Source organism: Procambarus clarkii, chromosome 39 (assembly GCF_040958095.1).
Source record: "Procambarus clarkii isolate CNS0578487 chromosome 39, FALCON_Pclarkii_2.0, whole genome shotgun sequence".
NCBI lineage: Eukaryota > Metazoa > Arthropoda > Malacostraca > Decapoda > Cambaridae > Procambarus > Procambarus clarkii.
This window is the reverse complement of record NC_091188.1, coordinates 15501714-15529590: the sequence shown is the minus strand read 5'-3', so window position 1 is coordinate 15529590 and position 27877 is coordinate 15501714. Positions and strand designations below refer to the sequence as shown.

Genomic DNA, 27877 nt, shown 5'->3' with positions numbered 1-27877 from the left:
AACCTGCCACGATACTCTCACCCTTACATACTATGGTCCGATATTCATATGGCTTTAGTCATAACTGGTTTGGTTTCTTAATAGACTGATCAAGATCCTTAAAATAAGTTACCAATCGTCCTAGACCCTCATACCTGGCTTCCTTCCTAGTGTTCCTCTCTAACACTGCTGCCATCCCCACCTTCAGGGGTTCCTCCCTAACACTGCTGCCATCCCCACCTACTGGGGTTCCTCCCTAACACTGCTGCCATCCCCACCTTCAGGGGTTCCTCCCTAACACTGCTGCCATCCCCACCTACTGGGGTTCCTCCCTAACACTGCTGCCATCCTCCACCTCCATCACAATGCATACAAGTGGCCTCCGGTGCCACTGAATAAGAAATAAACATAATACACTTCATAAAATTTAAACTGACACATTTATAATACAAAATGTGCCGTAAATATTTGAAGTGTCAAGGCACTCACACAGCTGGCGACTCACTACACTGTGAATGTTGGCTACTGGCATGATTGCCATGAATGATGAAAAGAGGAGTCCCCCCCTCCTCCCCCTCTTCCAATCTCGAGCAGTTCAACTGGTACTCGAACCAACACACTCGTTCTGTCTCGAGGTGCTCGACTTCCCCTACTAGGCTACAACAGCCTCCATATATGTAAGGAAATTGACGCGAAGTACCAGAAGCGGTTACAATAATTAAGTCTGACTTCTTCCTCTTATTCTTTGTTGAACTGTACTGCTTATTCCTTGTTTTGTCTACTCTCCCAGAGTCCCACAGTGTGGGGAACGCCTGGCTCTGACCTATCAGTGTCTCTGCACTGGGGAGCTCTGTCCTCTCCTGGGGTTTGTTGACTCTAAGCAAGCCCTACTGTAATAAACTCCAATCAAACACATATATTATTTAGTCATGAACATTCTCTACAGGTCTCTGTGGCGTTACCGTTGGGCGGCATACTCTGGGGCTAGTCTCCGGAGGGCGGCATACTCTGGGGCCAGGCTCCGGAGGGCGGTATACTCTGGGGCTAGTCTCCGGAGGGCGGCATACTCTGGCGCTAGTCTCCGGAGGGCGGCATACTCTGGCGCTAGTCTCCGGAGGGCGGCATACTCTGGGGCTAGTCTCCGGAGGGCGGCATACTTTGGGGCTAGTCTCCGGAGTGCGGCATACTCTTGGGCTAGTCTCCGGAGGGCGGCATACTCTGGAGCTAGTCTCCGGAGGGCGGCATACTCTGGGGCTAGTCTCCGGAGGGCGGCATACTCTGGGGCTAGTCTCCGGAGGGCGGCATACTCTGGGGCTAGTCTCCGGAGGGCGGCATACTCTGGGGCTAGTCTCCGGAGGGCGGCATACTCTGGGGCTAGTCTCCGGAGGGCGGCATACTCTGGGGCTAGTCTCCGGAGGGCGGCATACTCTGGGGCTAGTCTCCGGAGGGCGGCATACTCTGGGGCTAGTCTCCGGAGGGCGGCATACTCTGGGGCTAGTCTCCGGAGGGCGGCATACTCTGGGGCTAGTCTCCGGAGGGCGGCATACTCTGGGGCTAGTCTCCGTAGAGCGGTATACTCTGGGGCTAGTCTCCGGAGGGCGGCATACTCTGGGGATAGTCTCCGGAGGGCGGTGTAGCGTGGTGGAAACGCCTCCTTATCTAAGTCCCTTAATGTTGCCGTGACGTTTGTCATTGAAGAGTATACTGCTGATGTTATATCGTATTTATATGTGACTCCGGAGTTGGGTTGGGTGTTATGTGAACTCCCAAGAGTTGTTCTCTGGCTATTATAGGAAGGTAGTTTTCTTTTGTGGTTCGCGTTCCTACTGTTCAAGTACGTTTATTGAGACAGTAAGATACATATCAAAAGATTAGAGCAGCTTAGGCTATTTCTACCCTTTATTCCTTCTGATCTCCCGTCAACTGTTTCCAGTTCCATCGTCTTACACTGGTTGGTGTTGATATCCTAAAGTCATATCTCGGACAATCTCTGAAGCTTGTGCAAGAAAACTTGGGAAATCTTGCAATCCTCCTGTGTCTCAACTTATATAAACTTTACATAGCCTGCAATCACCGACATATATGACTAAACTCCTGTAGTTAGGTCATTAAAAATAATAAGAAACAGAATGGGTCGCAGCACCTATCCTTGATTTAGTCCTCTTGTTACTCTAGGCAAATGTGACTTTCCGCTTCTCACTGACACTCTGGCTTAAGTCACTACTCTTAACCGATACCAGTGCTCTTTCACATGTTTGTGAAAGAGCACAAATGTCTCTTTATGTCTCTCTGTCCAGTCTGCCTTACAAGTTTAAGTTTCAGTCTCTTGTGTTGCACTGCGCCAAATGCACTTTGTTAATTCAGAAATATATAATTTGTCGAATCTTATCGGTCTTGTTTATATTCGTTATTTTATTATCGAACCCTATAATGTTCTTAATACATTATTTTCCTTCTCTAAAGCCATGTTTATATGTATTTAAATACCTAAGCCCCTCTAAATGTTTAATTAGAATTAACTTTATTATTCTTCCGAGTACATTTTTCTAGTGTAGGCTTGTCAGTGATTGGAGTCTGTGGTTCAGTGCCTCCTCTTGATCCTTTTCTGGAATATTGGTAACACATTTGTCTTCTTCCAGCAGCTGGCAGGTCAAGTGAATCATTAAAGCTCCGTGCTGGAAGTATACTGAAGGCCTGTGCTTCCTTTCTTAACATCCATGGTGATACTTGTCTGCTCCAATAGTGTTAGTTGCATCACAAAATAGTAGTGTGTGTGTGTGTGTGTGTGTGTGTGTGTGTGTGTGTGTGTGTGTGTGTGTGTGTGTGTACTCACCTAATTGTGCTTGCGTGGGTTGAGCTTTGGCTCTTTGGTCCCGCCTCCCAACTGTCAATCAACTGGTGTACAGAATCCTGACCCTATTGGGCTCTATCATATCTACATTTGAAACTGTGTATGGAGTCAGCCTCCACCACATCACTTCCTAGTGCATTCCATTTATTAACTACTCTGACACTGAAAAAGTTCTTTCTAACGTCTCTGTGGCTCATCTGGGCACTAAGTTTCCACCTGTGTTCCCTTGTTCGTGTCCCACCCGTGCTGAAGAGTTTGTCTTTGTCCACCCTGTCAATTCCCCTGAGAATTTTGTAGGTGGTTATCATGTCTCCCCTTACTCTTCTGTTTTCCAGGGATGTGAGGTTCAGCTCCTTTAGCCTTTCCTCGTAGCTCAATCTTCTCTGTTCCGGGACGAGCCTGGTGGCATACCGCTGAATCTTCTCTAACTTTGTCTTGTGTTTAACTAGGTATGGACTCCAGGCTGAAGCTGCATACTCCAGGATTGGTCTTACATAAGTGATATACAGGGTTCTGAAAGATTCCTTACACAAGTTTCTAAAGGTAGTTTTTATGTTGGCCAGTCTAGCATATGCCTCTGATGATATTCTTTTGATGTGGGCCTCTGGGGACAGGTTCGGTGTGATATCAACCCCCAGATCCATCTCTCTATTTGACTCTTGCAGGATTTCCCCTCCCAGATGATACCTTGTGTTCAGCCTCCTGCTCCCTTCGCCTAATTTCATCACCTTACACTTTCCTGAGTTGAGCTTTAGCAGCCATTTTCTAGACCATTCCTCCAGTTTATGTGTGTGTGTGTGTACTCACCTAGTTGTATTCACCTAGTTGTGTTTGCGGGGGTTGAGCTCTGGCTCTTTGGTCCCGCTTCTCAACCGTCAATCAACAGGTGTACAGATTCCTGAGCCTATTGGGCTCAATCATATCTACACTTGAAACTGTGTATGAAGTCAGCCTCCACCACATAACTTCCTATTGCATTCCATTTGTCAACCACTCTGACACTAAAAAAGTTCTTTCTAATATCTCTGTGGCTCATTTGGGCACTCAGTTTCCACCTGTGTCCCCTTGTGTTAAATAGACTGTCTTTATCTACCCTATCAATTCCCTTCAGAATCTTGAATGTGGTGATCATGTACCCCCTAACTCTTCTGTCTTCCAGCGAAGTGAGGTTTAATTCCCGTAGTCTCTCCTCGTAGCTCATACCTCTCAGCTCGGGTACTAGTCTGGTGGCAAACCTTTGAACCTTTTCCAGTTTAGTCTTATCCATGGCTAGATATGGACTCCATGCTGGGGCTGCATACTCCAGGATTGGCCTGACATATGTGGTATACAAAGTTCTGAATGATTCTTTACACAAGTTTCTGAATGCCGTTCGTATGTTGGCCAGCCTTGCATATGCCGCTGATGTTATCCGCTTGATATGTGCTGCAGGAGACAGGTCGGGCGTGATATCAACCCCCAAGTCTTTTTCCTTCTCTGACTCCTGAAGAATTTCCTCTCCCAGATGATACCTTGTATCTGGCCTCCTGCTCCCTACACCTATCTTCATTACATTACATTTGGTTGGGTTAAACTCTAACAACCATTTATTCGACCATTCCTTCAACTTGTCTAAGTCTTCTTGAAGTCTCAAACAGTCCTCTTCTGTTTTAATCCTTCTCATAATTTTAGCATCGTCCGCAAACATTGAGAGAAATTAATCGATACCCTCCGGGAGATCATTTACATATATCAGAAACAAGATAGGACCGAGTACAGAGCCCTGTGGGACTCCACTGGTGACTTCACGCCAATCGGTCTCACCCCTCACCGTAACTCTCTGCTTCCTATTGCTTAGATACTCCCTTATCCACTGGAGCACCTTACCAGCTACACCTGCCTGTCTCTCCAGCTTATGTACCAGCCTCTTATGCGGTACTGTGTCAAAGGCTTTCCGAAAATCCAAGAAAATGCAGTCCGCCCAGCCCTCTCTTTCTTGCTTAATCTTTGTCACCTGATCGTAGAATTCTATCAAGCCTGTAAGGCAAGATTTACCTTCCCTGAACCCATGTTGGCGATTTGTCACGAAGTCCCTTCTCTCCAGATGTGTTACCAGGTTTTTTCTCACGATCTTCTCCATCACCTTGCATGGTATACAAGTCAAGGACACTGGCCTGTAGTTCAGTGCCTCTTGCCTGTCGCCCTTTTTGTATATTGGGACCACATTCGCCGTCTTCCATATTTCTGGTAGGTCTCCCGTCTCCAGTGACTTACTATACACTATAGAGAGTGGCAAGCAAAGTGCCTCTGCACGCTCTTTCAGTATCCATGGTGAGATTCCATCTGGACCAACAGCCTTTCTAACATCCAGATCCAGCAGGTGTCTCTTGACCCCCTCTCTCGTAATTTCGAACTCTTCCAAAGCCGCCTGGTTTACCTCCCTTTCTCCTAGCACAGTGACCTCACCTTGTTCAATTGTGAAGACCTCCTGGAACCTCTTGTTGAGTTCTTCACACACCTCTCTGTCATTCTCAGTATACCCGTCCTCGCCTGTTCGAAGTTTCAATACCTGTTCTTTCACTGTTGTTTTCCTTCAGATGTGACTGTGGAGTAGCTTTGGTTCGGTTTTGGCTTTGTTTGCTATATCATTTTCAAAACTTTTCTCTGCTTCTCTTCTCACCCTGACGTACTCATTCCTGGTTCTCTGGTATCTCTCTCTGCTTTCTGGTGTTCTGTTACTCCGGAAGTTCCTCCACGCCCTTTTGTTCAGTTTCTTCGCTTCCATACATGCCCTATTATACCATGGATTCTTCTGTTGCTTCTCGGATTTTTCCCTTTGGGCCGGGATGAACCTGTTTACTGCATCCTGACACTTTTGGGTAACATAGTCCATCATACCCTGTACGGACTTATCTCTGAGGTCTGTGTCCCAAGGTATTTCACTTAGGAAACTTCTCATCTGTTCATAATTCCCCTTTCGGTATGCCAGCCTTTTGATTCCTAGTTCTTTTTTGGGGGAGATAAGTCCTAGCTCTACCAGGTACTCAAAGTTCAATACACTGTGGTCACTCATTCCCAAGGGCGTTTCCATCTTAACTTCCCTTATATCCCACTCATTTAGGGTAAATATCAAATCAAGCATTGCTGGTTCATCTTCTCCTCTCATTCTTGTTGGTTCTTTGATGTGCTGGCTTAGAAAGTTTCTTGTTGCCACGTCCAGCAGCTTAGCTCTCCATGTTTCTGGTCCTCCATGCGGATCTCTGTTCTTCCAATCTATCTTCCCATGGTTGAAGTCTCCCATAATTAGTGGTCCAGATCCACCTGCTAGCAACAGTAGCTGCTCTTTCAATTATGCTAATGGTGGCCATGTTGTTTCTATCATATTCCTGTCTAGGTCTTCTGTCATTTGGTGGTGGATTATATATGACTACGACTATAATTTTTTTCCTTCCATTTGTTACGGTACCTGCTATGTAGTCACTGAAACCTTCACACCCCTGAATATCCATCTCCTCAAAATCCCAGTCTTTTCTTACCAGCAGAGCTACACCACCCCCACCTCTTCCTTCCCTCTCTTTCCTCATAACATAATAGTCCTGTGGGAACACACACACACACACATTGTGTGTGTGTGTGTGTGTGTGTGTGTGTGTGTACTCAACTAATTGTGCTTGCGGGGGTTGAGCTTTGTATTTTTGGTCCCGCTTCTCAACTATCAATCAACTGGTGTACAGATTCCTGAGCTTATTGGGCTCTATTATATCTACATTTAAAACTGTATGGAGTCAGCCTCCACCACATCAGTGTCTAATGCATTCCACCTGGTAACTACTCTGACACTGAAAAAGTTCCTTCTAAAGTCCCTGTGGCTCATGTGGGTACTCAGTTTCCACCTGTGTCCCCTTGTTCGCGTACCACCAGTGTTGAATAGTTTATCCTTGTTTACCCGGTAGAGTCCCCTGAGGATTTTGTAGGTTGTGATCATGTCTCCCCTTACTCTTCTGTCTTCCAGTGTCGTAAGGTACATTTCCCGCAGCCTTTCCTCGTAACTCATGCCTCTTAGTTCTGGGACTAGTCTAGTGGCATACCTTTGAACTTTTTTCCAGCTTCGTCTTGTGCTTGACAAGGTACTGGCTCCATGCTGGGGCCGCATACTCCAGGATTGGTCTTACATATGTGGTGTACAAGATTCTGAATGATTCCTTACACAGGTTCCTGAACGCTGTTCTGATGTTAGCCAGCCTCGCATATGCCGCAGATGTTATTCTTTTTATGTGGGCTTCAAGAGACAGGTTTGGTGTGATATCAACTCCTAGATCTTTCTCTCTGTACGTTTCATTTAGTACTTCATCTCCTATTCTGTATCCTGTGTCTGGCCTCCTGTTTCCACTGCCTAGTTTCATTACTTTTCATTTACTCGGGTTGAACTTCGACAGCCATTTGTTGGAACATTCACTCAGTCTGTCTAGGTCATCTTGTAGCATCTTGTGTGTGTGTGTGTGTGTGTGTGTGTGTGTGTGTGTGTGTGTGTGTGTGTGTGTGTGTGTAAAATTACCTAAGTGTAGTTACAGGATGAGAACTTTGTTCGTGGTGTCCCGTCTTCCCAGCACTCTTTGTCGTATAACACTTTTAAACTACTGACGGTTTTGGCCTCTCACTTAGCTTGTTCCAACCGTCTACCACTTTGTTGCAAAAGAACACTTTCTAATATTTTTAGGCACCTTTATTTTCTTAGCTTGATTCTGTGTCCTCTTGTTCCTGATGTTCCTGGTTTCAAGGAATTCCTCTTTGTCAATTTGGTCGATCCCTGTCAGTATTTTGTAAGTGGTGATATCACCTCTTTTTAAGCAATCTTCTAGTTTGTACATGTTTAACGCCTCCTCTCTTTCCTCGTAACGATTGCTTTTCATTTCTGGAAGCCAGTTTGTAGCATGCCGTTGCATCTTTTCTAATTTATTGATGTGCTTCTTGAGATTTGGGCACCATACAACTGCTGCATATTCCAATTTTGGTCTCACAAAAGTCATTAAGAGTTTCTTTAGTATTTCACCAACCATATAATTACAAGCAAGTCTAAAGATGGAAAGCGACACCTACGCTTCTCTCTCAATGTTCTTTATGTGTTCCTCTGGCGACAGCTTAGTTTCCAAAACCACCCTTAGGTCTAGTTCCTTATTAGAGATTTGTAATTCTTTTCCACATATTTTGTAAGTTGTGTGTGGTCTATTTTCTCCAATTCACACTCCATAATATAACATTTATTCCCCATCAAATTACATTTGCCACATGACGCTCCAAGCACTTATTTTAGCTATATCAATTTGAAGGGCATTACAATCGTCTGCGACTCCTGTCTTCCCCAGTGTCTATCTTAGCATCATCCGCAAACATGCTCATATAATTCTGTTTTCCTTCTGGTAGATGGTTTATGTAGACGATGAACAGTATTGGTGCAAGAATTGAACCCTGTGGTACTCCGCTAGTAACACTCCTCCAGTCCTTGATTATTGCCCTCATCTGTCTGTCAGACAATTTTTCAGTCATGTCTGAAGTCTACCTGTCACCCCTCCATGTTCCAGTTTCCAGAACAACCTCTTGTGTGGGATTCTATCAAAAACTTTTTTTAGGTTCAGATAGATACAGTCAACCCAACCAGCTCTTTCCTGTAGAGTCTCTGTGGCTCTGTCATAAAAACTTAGATTTGTTACACAAATGTGAGAGAATGAGAGAGTGAGAGAGTGAGAGAGTGAGAGAGAGAGAGAGAGAGAATGTGAGTGCACTTGTAGAAGTGCGTGTGACGCAGTGTGACAATAAGCTAGAGGAGATCCTGGATTTCACCCACAGCTGAGAGGGTGAATTTTGCGCCTTCGTGTGTAATTCCGAACGGTAATTACGGTGTGACGGTGTATGGACCACGGTGAGGCACGGCGACAACCTCACGAATCGTGCAAGACAACCCAACCAAGTGGAGCTATGGTGCTCGTCAACCTTCCTTCACCACACTTGCATGGCTCCTGTCTAGAACCCGTCAACCGTCCTCCACGACGCTTGCGTGTCTCGTCTGTCTCACCCCCGTCAACCTCCCGTGCCCCTGTCTCTTACCTGTCAACACCTGTCCAGCCCGAGCTCAGCCAACAACTGTGTAAACACGTGCACCTGTTATTACATAACAGAGTTTGGACAGCGTGAAATTAACCATAATTGCAACTAAGAGTTAACCCAAATGACTGCCACTGGTCGGCTCCCAATTGCGGCCTGTGTACATATGATTATTTACTCATTATTATTGTAGGTTAGGGCGAGGTCCAATAGAAATAAAATATAATTGGTAAAATAAATTAAACTCCATTCACCGTTTGAGAATATATATATATATATATATATATATATATATATATATATATATATATATATATATATATATATATATATATATATATATATAGGTTAGGTTGGTTAGGTTCGGTCATATATCTACGTTAATTTTAACTCCAATAAAAAAAAAATTAACCTCATACATAATGAAATGGGTAGCTTTATCAATTCATAAGAAAAAATTAGAGAAAATATATTCTTTCAGTAAAACTTGGCTTATTAGGCAAATCGGGCCTTGCATAGTAGGCTGAGAAGTGCGTTCTGGCTACTAGGTACGACATATATATATATATATATATATATATATATTTATATATATATATATATATATATATATATATATATATATATATATATATATATATATATATATATAATAATCTAGATGGCTAAAAGGCCATCTAGAGAGAGTCAGTACACCGTTGTACCCAGGAAAATAGTGAAAATAACAGTCTGCCATTCCTGGATGTACTAATAACAAAAAGAAGAACCTCTTTAAGCACCAGGTGAATATACTAAGCCTACAAACATAGGATTATGCCTGAACGGTAGGAGTGAGTGGCCCCAAAGATACAAAGCCAGTGTTCTCAAGGCTTATATTCGTCGAGCGCTTACCCACTGCTCTGAATGGAGCAACATGAGTAGGGAGTTTGAAAGAATAACTCAGGTGTTGATGAACAATGGGTATACCTACACAGATATAAACACTACAATAAGACGACACCTGGACCGATGGGACAATCCTGAACCAAGTACAGAAACCACAACGCCTCCAATAAAATTATATTACAAATCCACCATGCACAGTGAACATAAAAAAGAACGCATAATGAAAGACATAATCCGTATAGATGTAAAAAGCACAACTCCTAACCAGAACATAAACTTAATCATATACTATAAAACAAAGAAGACAATCGACTTCCTTGTTAAAAACAGCCTGAAGCCGACGGAGAATCCTTTGCTGCCGTCAGACGTGGTATACATGTATACCTGCCCCCACGAAGGATGTTGCCTTCAATCTAAGTACATAGGTATGACGTCGACCAAGCTAACGAGGCGTTTGACCTGTCATCTTCAATCCGGTGCCCCCCGGAATCACATGAGACAAGCCCATGACATCACCCTAACAAGAGAAATGTTGAATAAAAACACTTGTATAATAGACAAAACCCAAGATGTAAGAAGATTACAAATTCTTGAAGGAATCTACATAAAAATAGAACAACCCACCATTAATACCCAAATAAAGGAACTATTCACTGTACCCACCATGAGAGTAAGAACAAGACCAGAACGCCAAGATGCCAACATAGAAGACACTGCTCAACATGCTACGCCCACTACACCTCATTAATCTTTGTATGTGGATCGGACCCCATTTATGCCTTTTTCTTTAAACTTTAAAGGCCATACTTTTCTCCTCTTTATGCCTTATTCTTGACCCATTTGTATTGGTCTATTTGCAGGCGATGAGTCACAATAACGTGGCTGAAGTATGTTGACCAGACCACACACTAGAAGTTGAAGGGACGACGACGTTTCGGTCCGTCCTGGACCATTCTCAAGTCGATTGTGACAATTCTCAAGACAATCGACTTGAGAATGGTCCAGGACGGACCGAAACGTCGTCGTCCCTTCAACTTCTAGTGTGTGGTCTGGTCAACATTGGTCTATTTGTCTACACCTGACCCCATAATGGTATAAATCCAACATGCTTTGTATTTTACTATCACTTGAGAATGTACCATGTAGGTTCCAAACGTTGTGTAATTTTATAATAAGTGTAATACAGTTATTTATTTCTTTTTCTTCACCTCGAACGAAGATGACTTTTGGAGAACTTCTCTTTCAGTTAAACTAAGATGCAAGAGCACTAGTCAGAGGGATAGAAGCCATAAACAAGAAAATAATCAATACAGAATATGCAGTCAAATTCAATGAAACATTATTACATATATATATATATATATATATATATATATATATATATATATATATATATATATATATATATATATATATATATATATTAAATATGACCGAAAAAGTAAGATTAATAATTCTAACACGAATTTTCTCAATCTTTCGTACATTTCTTTTCACTGTTGGAGGTAATTCAAAAATCAATTCTCCAAAATTCATTTTTATTTCTAGTCTGACGCGACACTTGAGCGCGTTTCGTAAAACTTATTACATTTTCAAAGACTTTACACATACACAACTGAATAGAACTTACATATCTCCGATTTGTTTATATCTACATTTGAGTGAGGTGGATGGGGTGAGGTGGTATTTAATAGGGTATTAATTTCATCAACACAAGACAGAACACGAAACAATGGGTATTGAAATGGAAGTGATTGTAGTTGGGGACTGTAAGCTCCAAAAAACCCAGTATATAGGCAAGACAACAACATCTCTTTCTAGGCGTTTAACGATGCATAAACAACAGGGCTCCATTAAGGAACATATAATTTCTTCCCACAACCAAACCATCGCCAGAGAAATCCTAGTAAACAACACTGAAATCATCGATAGATACAGCGATAGCAGACGGCTTGACGTTTGCGAGGCACTGCACATTAAGAAGTCAACACCAGCAATCAACAGCCAATTAATGCACAACTATATTCTACCCACCTCAAGACTCCGCTCCAATATAGAAGCATCAAGAAATATGGACCAATAGGCTTTCTACAATCACTTCCATTTCAATACCCATTGTTTCGTGTTCTGTCTTGTGTTGATGAAATGACAGAACACTGTCCTGCCGCCCGCCGACGACAGACACTGTCCTGCCGCCCACCGACGACAGACATCAACTTACCTGTTACCCGAGGCAATAAGAGTGTCAGACGTTGTTTTAATCCAGGCAGTTGAAGACGAATTTGTGACGGCAGTATCGAGACCAATGATCAAAATCTCATCATGGGATTCGACACTCCCCAGGCAGAGCGGGTATCCAGACGTCCGCTGGTCGTCAGTGTGACCAGGAGCAACTTATGTTGTTTAACACAATATAATTAATTATTAAAATGACCCAAAAGAAAAAAGGCAAATGAAATGGAGGAAACGAAACACAACAAAACGTATAGAGACCATCTACCGATTCCAAATCAATACTCTTCAGGTGAAAACTATGATAACTTTGAAAAAATAGTTTTAATGGACACTGCAGCAATCTTTACAGCCATAAAAGATCCATTTTATACATGAGTGAAAGCTGAAAATTAAAATTATTCGAGCTAATGAGAGGAAAAACCGTATCGCATATATGTGGTCAACAAATGAAAAGCTTTGAGAGTAGAACTTGTAGGAAAACACCTCCACCCTCAAAACCAGCTTCGACTAGGAACTCAAGTGTCAGAATAGTTTATGTATATCACAATATATATAAGAAGGCGTCTAGTAGGCCGGGCATAAGGAGCCAGACCACACTTACACGTGGTCACTGATGGGAAAGTACACACAAATAAACACACACACACACACCGAGAAACACAAATACACACCAAGAACAAAGAATAATGACTTCATAAAAAACAGCAAAAAACACGCACACGCCCCTTGCTCTCGCACGCAAGGCAGCGTTTAATAATCACAGAAAACACCCCCTGAAGAATTTGACTTCAGGAATGCAAGGCATACTTCCGGATGACGGACTTTACACTTCAACTTTCCTTTGTTGAGTAATTCAAACTACCGTTCCTGGGTCCCTTGTAATCCACCGACGAGAGAGAGAGAGAGAGAGAGAGAATAGATATGAATCCAAAGTGTGGTGGTCTATTATTAAACTTCAGTGCGAATATTCGTCTGAGGATATAATTCAACCATTGAACTGTCAAGATGATACTGTTGCCACAGTCAGTTAGGAAGTTGTTCTCCTGGCAAACCATTATTTGTTGCACTTACCATGATCCTGAAGAAACACAGCCACAAGTTGACCAAAGCATTGTATCTAAGTTGCTTGAAGTGGCCTTTCAACAGCTTGAAGTCCACCATATTCTTAAAACACTGGACTTGGATACAAGGCAGTGGGGCCGGAAAAGGTCAGCCTAAAACTGTTAAGCAGTTGTGTTGACCAGCTGGTTTCCGCTTACACATCTATCATCTCTGTCTAGTTGTAGGAACTGGGTCCCACCCCATGGAAGGAGGTAGATGTAGTTCAGCCCACAAAAGGAAGGGTTATTCAGTGGTTGATAACTACAAACCATTGCCGCTGCTTTCAATTACTGCCAAAGTTCTAGAGACATTAATTTCACAACAAATAATAGACTTTTTCCTTACCATCATCGATTATTGTGTGGTAGACTATATTGTTTCAGGAAAGGTCGTTCTTATGATTTAATAATGCACCTGTCAAGGCAGGAGTATTTGACTGGTTATGACACCTTGGTGAAACAGAACGAATTGTTGGTCATACGAAAAATGTATCCAAAACTGTTGATATTACTACATGGTCATTCAAGTATTATCATTATTGATGTAATTGATAAAAAACAGTTGGCCCCGTACAGTGCTCTGTTGCAGACATCTAAAGAAATCCATCCACTGAAGGATTTTTCCTCCATCCTCTGAACCGTGTAAATAATAATAATAATAATTTTATTCACAAAAAGGTACAATGGGTTGGTGATATTACATATGATTGGTATTTGTACATTCTTGCAAAGCCACTAACTCGCATGGCTTTTCGGGCAGGAAGTTGAAAGGAAGTTTGTGTAGAAGAGTTTATTAAATTAAGTGGGACAAATTGTGTAATATTGATAAGGAACTGAGTAGAGTAATGCAGGTCTTTGTCGACAGTGGACACACTAAATAATATATTGATGAGATCTGAATAAGGAAGTTGAACTGTTATAACAGTCTCTCATAATATGGGCAACAATACGTAATATGCCACTGATTATACTCTCCTACGTGAACTTCTTTTTCAACAGTCCACATGACAGAGGAAATAGTCCTGAAGAATATCACTGACAGAAACGTAACCAGTAACTAAATTAACAAAGGTGATACAGCTCACTATTTTCAACAGGACCAAGGAGACAGTTATCCTGCTCCTACAGCAGTCGCATAGCAGCCAACCTCTTTGACCTGAAACCTCTAGTCAGTCTTAGTTTTGAAAATGCATAAGAGCTCTGAGAGGAGAAATGCATAGTATGAGAGGAGCTCTAGTTCTTTATACTGTTCCTCGCCATTTCAGTCCCATTTTAACCCATCCATTCCATCATTCTATATTGGCCAAAAAATGTTACAGTTTCGTGTTCACGAAATCAGTTCATGATTTCCAAAGGTGGATAGCTTTGGGGTTCCCCCATGTCCCTCTCCTTTTCTGCTTAGCTTTTAAAGAAGTCACCGAAAGTCTGCCTAGTGAGTTAAGCATCATTTTCTTAAACAACAAAACCATATACTTGTCTATAGATTTCCTCTTGACGGCATCAGGGAAATTGGGGTCCCAGAAGACCAGCAAGGCCTCGCTCTGAACCGCTGATCAATATGTGAAATAGCCTCCAACGCAAGCATTACGAATCGACTGAAAACCGACTTGTATGGGATTACGACAGTATAAAAATGTGTGTGATTATTGTATAGGGAGAGATGTTAGACCAGCTGCGCCGACCGTAGGTTAGCCTTTATTCCTCCGCCCTACCAAGTAGTACCGCACTATATTGTGCGATAGTTTCTAGCCCGTAGGATATAAAAACCATTTGTCAGTGAAAATGGATTCCGGTCTATTTACTAGAAAATTTTTTTTAGTAAATATTCAGAGTTTTAAAATTTGTTAAACAGCTGATATTCTGGAGGTGTCGTTGACGCGGACTAGGCAAAAAATGGCGGACGCTGGACGACGTTTGGAAATGAATTCCAAGTTCTTGCGGGACTGACTACACCAGATATTTCTGCTAAGCCACTGTTTAAATGTATTTTAAATGCAAGATAACTTAGACTCATAATGTGTTATACGGAGTACAAAATCTAGAAATAGAGTCCAGGTTGCATATATGTGCTACGTAGAACTTGATGATGACTTTTCTCTGTGGATAATTATTTATATTGTTTTCAGGCATGATGATAATGTCATTATTGCACGAGAAATTATGCCATGGTTTGAAGATGTCCACAGAGGGATCTGAGGAGCTGCAATGATTAGACTTTTTAATGGTTTATTTGGTTTTTGGTACATAAGGTTCACTATTTCAGTGACACTGCACATTAACTAATGTCATCAAAGGGAAGTGTGGAACCCACTAATTATTTATGTTGGTTATATGTTTTTTCTGTATTTTTGTTTTTATATGATACACAATCTAGGATTACTGTACTCCTTAGGATGATTTTCCCTAGACATTTGTCAACAGGCTAACAACATAAATCCCCCGGGGTACAGCCAAGTGAAGCTACCCATAATGCCTAGCCTAGATGAACGTGAGCAGTGAACCGTAACATATAGAGTTATTATAATCATGCCCGCAGACAGTACCTTTCTTGGAGCTTCTCTAGAGCCAAACAAATTTGAGAAATCCTTGGAAAAGATAACTGATGTTAAGTAGACAACATTGATGCTCAAAATGCATGTTATCTTCTCAATTGCTGCATACCCGTTAACCTTCTTTATGAGACATGACCCATCACACAGCAGCAATATGCGTGAGGAGCGAGACATCCTTCTGAGGATCATGTAAGACAAAAATTGTCAATCATTCCCTCAGTGACTCGACAGAGACAAGCCAGTGTTTCAATATGGCTCAGTGGCCTTAGTGTGAGCATTGTTATTCCAACCACCATACTTTTTATGTTCGTTGCCTGTAAGAGATGACCTAACCAAGGGAACTTTACCAGATAATTTAGGTAAGTCAGCGGAGAAATATGACTCCAGCTTTGCAGAATGCACCACAAAATTGAATACTTTGACAGTCCCAGCTCTCAGACCAGTCTCATCAAAAGCCATCAAACATTCCAACTGGAACAACCCAATCGAGGAAAAGGAAGTCACAACTTTGCTCGAATAGCAACAATACCCAACTGTTCATGCCTCATACTTGAATATACTTCAACACAGGGGATTTCTTTTTGGCAATCTCTATGTCTGCAACAGATATACGTTCTAATTCGCAGCACATTCATATTACAGTGGCTCTTTTGCACCAAACCAAGATGTATATAAGTGTATTTGAGGCGAGGCAAAAGCAGATGAATACGGGTTTCGTGGTGTGCACCTGAGAAAATCAGAGGTCTGTCACTCAAGGCACGACAAAGTCAACATTATTATTAAAAGGGGTCTTGCCCATGCCCAGTGTAGAGCAGAGTTGTTGTTATAGATTTAGCTACTCGGAACAAGTTCCAAGTAGCACGGGCTATGGTGAGCCCGTAGTGGACTTACCTAGCAAAGGAGCGGTGCGCGTAGAGCAGAAGGAGTCTTATATTATAAAGACCAGACGGAATTTCACCACACCGATGGAGCAGTGGCTGACAGTTGCCGTGGGACTGTACTGTACTCACTGCTGCAGCCACCTACATTACGCGTTCTGCTGGCCAAGCAGATGCCGCTGCCACCAACAACTAAGATTCTTGGTCAAAGGCGAGAAAGTACCAGGCGTTTTCTCAGGACTCTGGGTTCCAGGCTCCACGAAACAAAATCGGATCCTAGCGACGCCAGTTTCCTTTTTCAAAGATTCAGTGTTGCTGTTCAGACGGTAAACATCCATTGAATCCCTGGTTTACGTCCGGAATCCGTGCATGTCGAAGAAATCTACAGGCAATAATTTGTATTGTTCCTATTTTGTAACCTGGAGGGTCATGGATCACCTCACTGGTTAACCAGTACTAATATACCAGCATCGACTGCCCAAAAAAATGTTGTACAGTCCTGGAACTGGTAAGCTACCCCGCTCGTCCCACGACCATACACCACCCAGCAACACTAGCGGTGAATATTAGAAACAGTTTTTCATCATATCCTTGCACACATGGTGCGATTGGTCCGAGCCTAAAAATTTGTGAGATAAAGTTTGAATGGTCCCCAAGCCATAAATCATAATCAACTCTTTTACCCTACTTGGATTCAAACCTGGGCGGCCAGGGGTCAACCCAATGGCTACCCACAACTACCACCACCACTCTACAGTCGATTGCCTACGTAAATGATGTATGGTTCTGGAACTCTGATGGTACCACACTAGGTGCCTGAGTTTATATAACCTGACGACACTCCTGGTGCATGCAGGGTACAGTTTTCATCCAATTATAGCTGACGTAGGTTCGTTCAGAGCCTTAAGTGTGAGACAAAGCTTAAAGAATGGTTCCCAAGCCATAAATCACAATAAAGTGGCAATCGATGGTGGAGTGGTGTTAGTACTGGGTAGTCAGAAGGTGGGTGACCCCTTGCCATCAAAGTTCGAGCCCTGTGTGAATTTACGGCTTGCTGACTATTCAGTCTCCAAAGTCTCCAAGCCAAGAACGATCCCAGCATGTGGTGTGATTTCATGACCAAAGCAGTAAGCAGTATGGGTACATACACAACCTGGCAACACCCCGAAAGTTGTCAGGTCGAAATTTTTATATATATATATATATATATATATATATATATATATATATATATATATATATATATATATATATATATATATATATATATATATATATAATATAATTTCCCTTGAACCTGCCCTTGAACCTAGGCCATACAGATAAACTTACAGATAGACACACACACACAGTATATTTTTACAGCGATAGATATGCTCCAGTGGACCACACTATGATTAAATAGAAATTTGTCTTACTCCAACTTAATTATCTCACAGATGTGAGATAACTCATACGCATCGCCTGTATTGCTACTGAACCACAGTTTTCCTGCTTCGAATTAGCTTCCAATTAGTGGGAGCTCTATAATCATACCCATAGAGTGAATAAGGTGCTTTAGAGCCCGTGTATGGGCCATTAAAGCCCGGCTGAGTAATCAACAGAGCTCCACTATTGGTTGTCCCCCCTTGCTACCCGGCAACCCACTTCTTCTTTCCCTTTCAACACCCATCTGTCGCATTCCAAAAGATTCCCCATACCCCAGCCACACCAACGCCAGCCACACCAACGCCAGCCACACCAACGCCAGCCACACCAACGCCAGCCACACCAACGCCAGCCACACCAACGGCAGCCTCACCAACGCCAGCCACACCAACGCCAGCCACACCAACGCCAGCCACACCAACGCCAGCCACACCAACGCCAGCCACACCAACGCCAGCCACACCAACGCCAGCCACACCAACGCCAGCCACACCAACGCCAGCCACACCAACGCCAGCCACACCAACGGCAGCCACACCAACGGCAGCCACACCAACGCCAGCCACACCAACGGCAGCCACACCAACGGCAGCCACACCAACGCCAGCCACACCAACGCCAGCCACACCAACGCCAGCCACACCAACGCCAGCCACACTAACGGCAGCCACACCAACGCCAGCCACACCAACGCCAGCCACACCAACGCCAGCCACACCAACGCCAGCCACACCAACGCCAGCCACACCAACGCCAGCCACACCAACGGCAGCCACACCAACGCCAGCCACACCAACGCCAGCCACACCAATGTCGGGCACCAACATAATCATCATATTTTTACTCTGTGAGATACAACTTCCTGTCACGCCAAATGCCCGGGAAACCAGCAAGGCAGGAGAGACAGACCAGCCTGAAGACACAGGCCAGCCTGAAGATACAGACCAGCCTGAAGACACAGGCCAGCCTGAAGACACAGGCCAGCCTGAAGATACAGACCAGCTTGAAGACACAGGCCAGCCTGAAGAGACAGACCAGCCTGAAGACACAGGCCAGCCTGAAGACACAGGCCAGCCTGAAGATACAGACCAGCCTGAAGACACAGACCAGCCTGAAGATACAGACCAGCCTGAAGACACAGACCAGCCTGAAGACACAAACCAGCCTGAAGACACAGGCCAGCTTGAAGACACAGGCCAGCTTGAAGACACAGGCCAGCCTGAAGACACAGGCCAGCCTAAAGACACAGGCCAGCTTGAAGACACAGGCCAGCTTGAAGACACAGGCCAGCCTGAAGATACAGACCAGCCTGAAGATACTGGCCAGCCTGAAGACACAGACCAGCCTGAAGACACAGACCAGCCTGAAGACACAGGCCAGCCTGAAGACACAGGCCAGCCTGAAGACACAGGCCAGCCTGAAGACACAGGCCAGCCTGAAGACACAGGCCAGCCTGAAGACACAGGCCAGCTTGAAGACACAGGCCAGCTTGAAGACACAGGCCAGCTTGAAGACACAGGCCAGCTTGAAGACACAGGCCAGCCTGAAGACACAGGCCAGCCTGAAGACACAGGCCAGCCTGAAGACACAGGCCAGCCTGAAGACACAGGCCAGCCTGAAGACACAGGCCAGCCTGAAGACACAGGCCAGCTTGAAGACACAGGCCAGCCTGAAGATACAGGCCAGCCTGAAGATACAGACCAGCCTGAAGATACTGGTCAGCCTGAAGACACAGGCCAGCCTGAAGACACAGGCCAGCCTGAAGACACAGGCCAGCCTGAAGACACAGGCCAGCCTGAAGACACAGGCCAGCCTGAAGACACAGGCCAGCCTGAAGACACAGGCCAGCCTGAAGACACAGGCCAGCCTGAAGACACAGGCCAGCCTGAAGACACAGGCCAGCCTGAAGACACAGGCCAGCCTGAAGACACAGGCCAGCCTGAAGACACAGGCCAGCCTGAAGACACAGGCCAGCCTGAAGACACTGGCCAGCCTGAAGACACTGGCCAGCCTGAAGACACTGGCCAGCCTGAAGACACTGGCCAGCCTGAAGACACTGGCCAGCCTGAAGACACTGGCCAGCCTGAAGACACTGGCCAGCCTGAAGACACAGACCAGCCTGAAGACACAGGCCAGCCTGAAGACACAGGCCAGCCTGAAGACACAGGCCAGCCTGAAGACACAGGCCAGCCTAAAGACACACGCCAGCCTGAAGACACAGACCAGCCTGAAGACACAGGCCAGCCTGAAGACACAGACCAACCTGAAGACACAGACCAGCCTGAAGACACAGGCCAGCCTGAAGATACAGACCAGCCTGAAGATACTGGCCAGCCCGAAGATACAGACCAGCCTGAAGATACGCTACGAAACTAGCGTTTCGGGCAGGTCCCTGGAATACGATCCCCCCTGCCGCGAAGAATCGTTTTTTTATCCAATTTCACATTTTACTGTTGCGTTAAATAGAGGCTACAGTTAAGGATTTGCGCCCAGTTAATCCTCCCCGGCGTGACATGAACCTAGGACAAAGCGCTCGTGGAACGCCAGGTGAGCGTCTTACCACTACACCACGGAGACTTATGCATATGGATATGCATATCCATATGCATATCCTCCTTGCATATGGAAATGCAAGGAGGCCGAAGAGTTTTATACCAGCAGTAAAGGAAAAATGTAGGAAGAATATATTAATCCATGGGTTAATATACAGTCCCAAGAAACGATAAAGAGAAGTTGAAGGAAGTGGAGGATGTACAGAGGGCAAAAGACAGGACAACAGGAATAGATGCAACAGAGCTCAGAACGAATTCATAAACGAGGAAATCAGAAAGGAATTAGCAGAACGATATTGCTATCAATCTTGAGATGATTTCGGGGCTTAGCGTCCCCACGGCCCGGTCCTCGACCAGGCCTCCTTTTTGTTACACACCCCCCAGGACGCAGCCCGTAGCAGCTGTCTAGCTCCCAGGTTTCTGTTTACTGCTAGGTAACAGGAGCATCAGGGTGAAAGAAACATTTTGCCCATTTGTCTTCGCCTCCACCGGGGATCGAACCCGGAACCTCAGGACTACGCATACGAAGCGCTGTCCACTCAGCTGTCAGGCGCCCTATCATAGCAATAAAGCCCCTTAAATTACTACATTGTTTAACAAAAAGGAAACTGTCGGTGAAGGAAGACGTGACAAGACTCTGGAAAACAGGTGGTGACAATTTAGAAAGCGACAAGAAAATCTGCGAGGGAACCGGTCGGCCGAGCGGACAGCACGCTGGACTTGTGATCCTGTGGTCCTGGGTTCGATCCCAGGCGCCGGCGAGAAACAATGGGCAGAGTTTCTTTCACCCTATGCCCCTGTTACCTAGCAGTAAAATAGGTACCTGGGTATTAGTCAGCTGTCACGGGCTGCTTCCTGGGGGTGGAGGCCTGGTCGAGGACCGGGCCGCGGGGACACTAAAAAGCCCCCTAAATCATCTCAAGATAACTCAAGTACTGAATGCCATCATCCATGGAGTGTTCACAACCGCTCCTGAGCAGCTCCCATTGTTAGAAGAGATGACCCAAGATGAGACTAACGAATATAGAGGTGACAGCAGAGCAGGTAATGAAACAGCTAACAACACTGGATGTAAATAAAGCGGTTGGACCAGACAATGTATCATCGTGGATATTAAAAGAGGCAGCGCAGGCTCTCAGGGAGCCTCTAGCAAGGATCTTTAATAAGACACTTAGGAAGGGAGAGTTGCCAAGTTACTGGAAAAAGGCTAAGGTGGTACTAATTTTCAAGAAAGGAGATAGGGAAGAGACCTTTAACTACAGACCCGTAGTACTGAAAAGCATCCCCTGTAAATTAATTGAAAGAATTGTCAGGATAAGACTGGTTACACACTTAGAGAAAACTAGGTATGTAAACAAACACCAACATTGGTTCATAGAAGGGAAATCATGCCTGACAAATTTTCTGGAATTCTATGATAAAGTAACAATAAATTAAACACGAGACAATGTTAGAGAAGATTTAGAGGTATGCCACCAGTCTAGTCCTAGAACTGAGAGGTATGATTTACGTCATACATAGCCTCACGTCCCTGGAAAACAGTTGAGTTAAGGAGGACATGATCACTACCTACAAAATTCTCAGAGGAATTGACAGGGGTGGAGAAAGACAAACTATTTAGCACGGGTGGGACACGAAAAGGGGGACACAGATAGAAGTTTAGTACCCAAATGATACACAGACACATTAGAAAGAATTGTTTTTGGTGTCAGAGTAGTTAACAAATGGGATGCATTAGGCAGTGATGTGGTGGAGGCTGACTCCATATAATGTTTCAAATGTAGATATTATTGTGTCCAAAAGTTTCAGGAATCTGTACATCAGTTGATTGACAGTTGAGAGGCGGGACCAAAGAACCGAAGCCCAGCCCTTCACCCCCACAAGCTCAACTAGGCGAGTACACCCACCCACACACACCCATCGCCCTCTTTATCAATTCAAGTAAAAGCATTTCTTTGTGCCAACCTCCAAATACAGAACTGAACCAACGAATCCCCGAAACCATTAAGTCGGAACAAAAACACTTTCCTCTATTTACTCGAACTTTTTCTAGGCACCAAATCAAGGCATTCCTGACTAGAGGCGCGGCCGGGGCTCCTCTCGCCCCGTGAACCACCTCCCACCACACCACTGTGTAATAACAAGCTTGCACACACTTACCCTAATGGAGGCTTTCAGTGGTGCTCACGCGCTGCTCAACGAAATCAAAGACAATCGTAACTCGCCATATTTTATGGATTCGACAAGAAAAAAAAAGAGGAGACACAAACAAAAAAAGGAGGAGGTGAAGTGTAAATGGAAATGGAGAAAACACCCGAGCCAAATCTGTCGGTCTGTCTAGCCATCAGCCGTAAGGCTTGACGCATAGTGGTCATCGATATTGGAGCGTAAAAATGTTGATGGTTCATGCTGGCTCCATTCTTTGTGTTCGTGTGTGTGTGTGTGTGTGTGTGTGTGTGTGTGTGTGTGTGTGTGTGTGTGTGTGTGTGTGTGAGAGAGAGTGTGTGTGTGTGTGTCGGGGTGGGGGGGGGGGGCGGAGGGGGTACTCACTTTTTTGTTCTAACCTATTTTTGCCTACAGGATTGAGCATTGCCTCTTGGATCTCATATTTCTTACGACCGGGCCGCGGGGACGCTAAGCCCCGAAATCATCTCAGGATAACCTCAAGATGATAACCGGCTGTTTATAGCAATGATTCCTGCCCTATTTTCCTATTTGTATCTAGTTTTAAAATTATGAATAGAGTTTCCTTCCATAACCTGCTCCTTAAGTGCATTCCATTTTCCACTACTCTCACGCTAAAATAAAATTTCTTAACATCTCTGTGACTCATCTGAGGTTCCAGCTTCCTCCCATGTCTCCTCGTTCGGTTAATATTAAGTGTGAACTTTTCATCTATTTCCACTCTGTCAATCCCCCATAAGTATTTTATATGTATCTGCTATATCCCTCAAATCCTCTCTTTTTTTTTCTTGTGTCGTAAGGTTCAGTTCCTTCAGGCGCTCTTCATATCCCATCCCTCGTAACTCTCGGACAAGCCTCGTCGCAAACTTCCGAACCTTTTCCAGTTTCCTAATGTGTTTCTTCAGGTGTGGACTCCTTGATGGCGCAAGACTGGTCTCACGTAGGCAGTGTAAAGCGCCCTAAAAGCATCCTCCTGAGGTTTCTGAATGATGTTCTAACTTTTGCCAGTGTAGAGTATGCTGCTGTCGTTATCCTATTTGTATGTGCCTCAGGAGATAGATTAGGTGTTAAGTCCACGCCCAGGTCTCTTTCTCGCATTGTCACAGGTAGGTAGTTTCCCTTTATTGAGTAGTCTCCTGTTCTGGTCTCCTGTTTAGGTTTTCATTTTGGTCTCCAGTCACCTAATCCTATTTCCATAACTTTACATTTGCTGGTGTTGAACTCCAGTAGCCATGTCTCTGACCATCTCTGCAATCTGTTCAAGTAATCTTGGAGGATCCTACAACCTACAATCCTCATCTGTCACAACTCTTCTCATTTATTTTGCGTCATCCGCGAACAACGACATGTTTACTGGAGTAGAGTTCTACATGTAATTTTCGTATATTAGAAATAGAACTTGTCCCAGCACCGATCCTTGGGGTACTCCACTCGATACTGTTCGCCAGTCCGTCTTCTCACCCCTTACTGTTACTCTGGCTTTTTCCTGTTAGGTAGTTTTTTACCCACGCTAGGGCCTAAAGCTTACTCCCGCCTGCCTTTCAAATTGGCGGGAAAACACACACACACACACACACACACACACACACACACACACACACACACACACACACACACACACACACACACACACACACACACACACACACACACACACCCCACACACACACACACCCCACACACACACACCGACACACACACACACACACACACTGTACTCACCTAGTTGTGCTTGCGGGGTTGAGCTCTGGCTCTTTGGTTCCGCCTCTCAACTGTCAATCAACTAGTGTACAGATTCTTGAGCCTACTGGGCGCTATCATATCTACATTTGAAACTGTATATGGAGTCAGCCTCCACCACATCACTGCCTAATGCGTTCCACCTGTTAACTACTCTGACACTGAAAAAGTTCTTTCTAACGTCTCTGTGGCTCATTTGGGTACTCAGTTTCCACCTGTGCCCACTTGTTCGCGTACCACCAGTGTTAAACATTTTATCTTTATCTACCCTGTCAATTCCCCTGAGACTGTGTGTGTGTACTCACCTATCTGTACTCACCTATCTGTGCTTGCAGGATCGAGCATTGACTCTTGGATCCCGCCTTTCCAGCTATCGGTTGTTTACAGCAATGCCTCCTGTCCCATTCCCCTATCATACCTAATTTTAACAGTATGAATAGTATTTGCTTCCACAACCTGTTCCCCAAGTGCATTCCATTTTTCCACTACTCTCACGCTAAAAGAAAACTTCCTAACATCTCTGTGACTCATCTGAGTTTCCAGTTTCCACCCATGTCCCCTCGTTCTGTTATTATTACGTGTGAACATTTCATCTATTTCCACTTTGTCAATTCCCCTGAGTATTTTATATGTCCCTATCATATCTCCTCTCTCCCTTCTTTTCTCTAGTGTCGTAAGGTTCAGTTCCTTCAGACGCTCTTCATATCCCATCCCTCGTAAATCTGGGACAAGCCTCGTCGCAAACCTCTGAACCTTCTAGAGTTTCTTTGTGTTTCTTCAGGTGGGGTCTCCATGATGGCGCGGCATACTCTAAGACGGGTCTCACATAGGCAGTGTAAAGCGCCCTAAAAGCCTCCTCATTTAGGTTTCTGAATGAAGTTCTAATTTTCGCCAGTGTAGAGTACGCTGCTGTCGTTATCCTATTTATATGTGCCTCAGGAGTTAGATTAGGTGTCACATCCACTCCCAAGTCTCTTTCTCGAATCGTTACAGGTAAGCTGTTCCCCTTCATTGTGTACTGTCCCTTTGGTCTCCTGTCACCTGATCCCATTTCCATAACTTTACATTTACTGGTGTTAAACTCCAGTAGCCATTTCCCTGACCATCTCTGCAACCTGTTTAAATCCTCTTGGAGGATCCTGCAATCCACGTCTGTCACAACTCTTCTCATTAATTTTGCGTCATCCGCAAACATTGACATGTATGATTCCACTCCTGTAAACATATCATTTACGTAAATTAGAAAGGGGATTGGGTCCAGCACCGATCCTTGAGGTACTCCACTTGTTACTGTTCGCCAGTCCGACTTCTCGCCCCTTACCATTACCCTCTGGCTCCTTCCTGTTAGGTAGTTCTTCACCCATACTAGGGCCTTTCCGCTTACTCCTGCCTGCCTCTCAAGTTTGTATAGCAGTCTCATGTGCGGTACTGTATCAAAGGCCTTTTGGCAGTCAAGAAATATGCAGTCGGCCCAGCCTTCTCTGCCCTGCCTTATCCTTGTCACTATCATAGAATTCTAAAAGGTCTGTTAGGCATGATTTCCCTGTCCAGAACCCATGTTGGTGCTTGTTTACAAACCCAATGCTCTCCAGGTGCTCAACAAGTCTTAGCCTAATTATTCTTTCAAGTATTTTGCAGGGGATGCTTGTCAGTGATACGGGTCTGTAGTTAAGTGCCTCCTCCCAATAACCTTTTTTGAAAATCGGTACGACATTTGCTTCCTTCCAGCAACTGGGCAATTCTCCCGACATAAGTCACTCATTAAAGATCATTGCCAGAGGCACGCTGAGAGCCTGCGCTGCCTCTTTAAGTATCCACGGTGATACTTTGTCTGGTCCAACAGCTTTATTTGCATCCAGTGTTGTCAACTGTTTCATTACCTCCTCTGCTGTCACCTCTATATCTGATAGTCTTTCATCTTGGGTAATCGCTTCTAACAATGGGAGCTGCTCAGGCTCGGTTGTGAACACTCCATGGAATTTTGCATTCAGTACCTCGCAGATTTCCTTGTCGCTTTCTGTATATGCCCCTTCTGTTTTCCTCAGTCTTGTCACTTGGTCATTTACCGACATCTTCCTTCTTATATGGCTATGTAGTAATTTAGGTTGCTTTTTCGCTTTGACTGCAATATCATTCTCATAATTTCTTTCCGACACTCGTCTTATGTTAATGTAATCATTCCTAGCTCTGTTACATCTGATCCTGTTGTCCTCTGTCCTTTGTCTTCTGTACTTTCTCTACTCCCTCCTGCTTCTCACCTTTGCTTCCTGACACTGTCTATTAAACCATGGGTTTTTATATTCCCTCCTGCTTTTTTCCTTTATTGTTGGAATAAATCTCTCTTCAGCCTCCTTGCATTTCAATATGACTTGGTTCATCATACCTTGCACTGTTTTTCCTCTAAGTTCTTACTCCCACTGCACTTCTCCCAGGTAGTCCCTTATCCTTCTGTAGTCCCCTTTTCTGTAATCAAGTCTCCTTACTCGGACCTCTTGTCCTTTGGTCACAATTTTAAGCTCCAAGTACAATTTAAAGCTTACGCTTTAAGCTTAATTAAGTAAGCTGTGTGTGTGTGTGTGTGTGTGTGTGTGTGTGTGTGTGTGTGTGTGTGTGTGTACACTAATTGTGTCTACTGGTGTTGAGCTTCGGCTCTGGGGTTTGACCTCTGAACATACAGCCAGAGTCAGCACACCTGTGGTCCGTCACATTAATATACCAGCGAGGCACCCGGCGTTGCCCGGGTCCGTCTGTGTATCCCCCGTCTTTCTATCTATCCATCTATCTATCAGTCTGTCTATCGATTCACCACTCCATCTATTCATCCATCTATCACCTATTTCTCCATTTATCCGTCCATCTATCTGGCTATCTATCTTTTCATCTATCTATCCTGTCTATTCATCTACCCATTCATCTTGCCCAACCATTTGGGCTGGACGGTAGAGCGACGGTCTCGCTTCATGCAGGTCGGCGTTCAATCCCCGACCGTCCAAGTGGTTGGGCACCATTCCTTTCCCCCCGTCCCATCCCAAATCTTTATCCTGACCACTTCCAAGTGCTATATAGTCATAATGGCATGGCGCTTTCTCCATTATAGTTCCCTTCCGTTCCATCTAATGTCAATTTATCCTTCTATCTCTCCATCCATATATATAATCATCTATTCTTTATTCATCAATCTACCCGTCTAGCTATCCATATATCTATCATTCCGTCTATCTACCTTCCATCTATATATCGCACCATACATCTATCCATGTATCAATCCATATATTTATCCATCTAATTAGCGATCCATCTGCCAATCTCTGTCCATCTGTTCTTATCTATCCATCCATCTATCTTTCTATCCATCCGTCTGTGCATCCAGTTAACCATCAAAGTAGTCATCAAGTTCTTAACCATCTAGATTTCT

General features: G+C 44.4%; 2 protein-coding genes across 2 annotated transcripts; one reads left to right on the top strand and one right to left on the bottom strand.

Moving 5' to 3' along the window:
• Positions 1-937: 937 nt before the first annotated feature.
• On the bottom strand, positions 938-1672 carry LOC138372551 (protein LIAT1-like). The gene has a single exon (XM_069338028.1). It carries the CDS (start codon positions 1670-1672, stop codon positions 938-940), a length of 735 nt encoding a protein of 244 aa, XP_069194129.1.
• Positions 1673-9821: 8149 nt separating this feature from the next.
• On the top strand, positions 9822-20362 carry LOC123760465 (cell surface glycoprotein 1-like). Its single transcript, XM_069338027.1, has 3 exons — positions 9822-10218; positions 14226-14296; positions 18248-20362. Exons 1-3 carry the CDS (start codon positions 9822-9824, stop codon positions 20360-20362), a joined length of 2583 nt encoding a protein of 860 aa, XP_069194128.1.
• The last annotated feature ends 7515 nt before the right edge of the window (positions 20363-27877 follow it).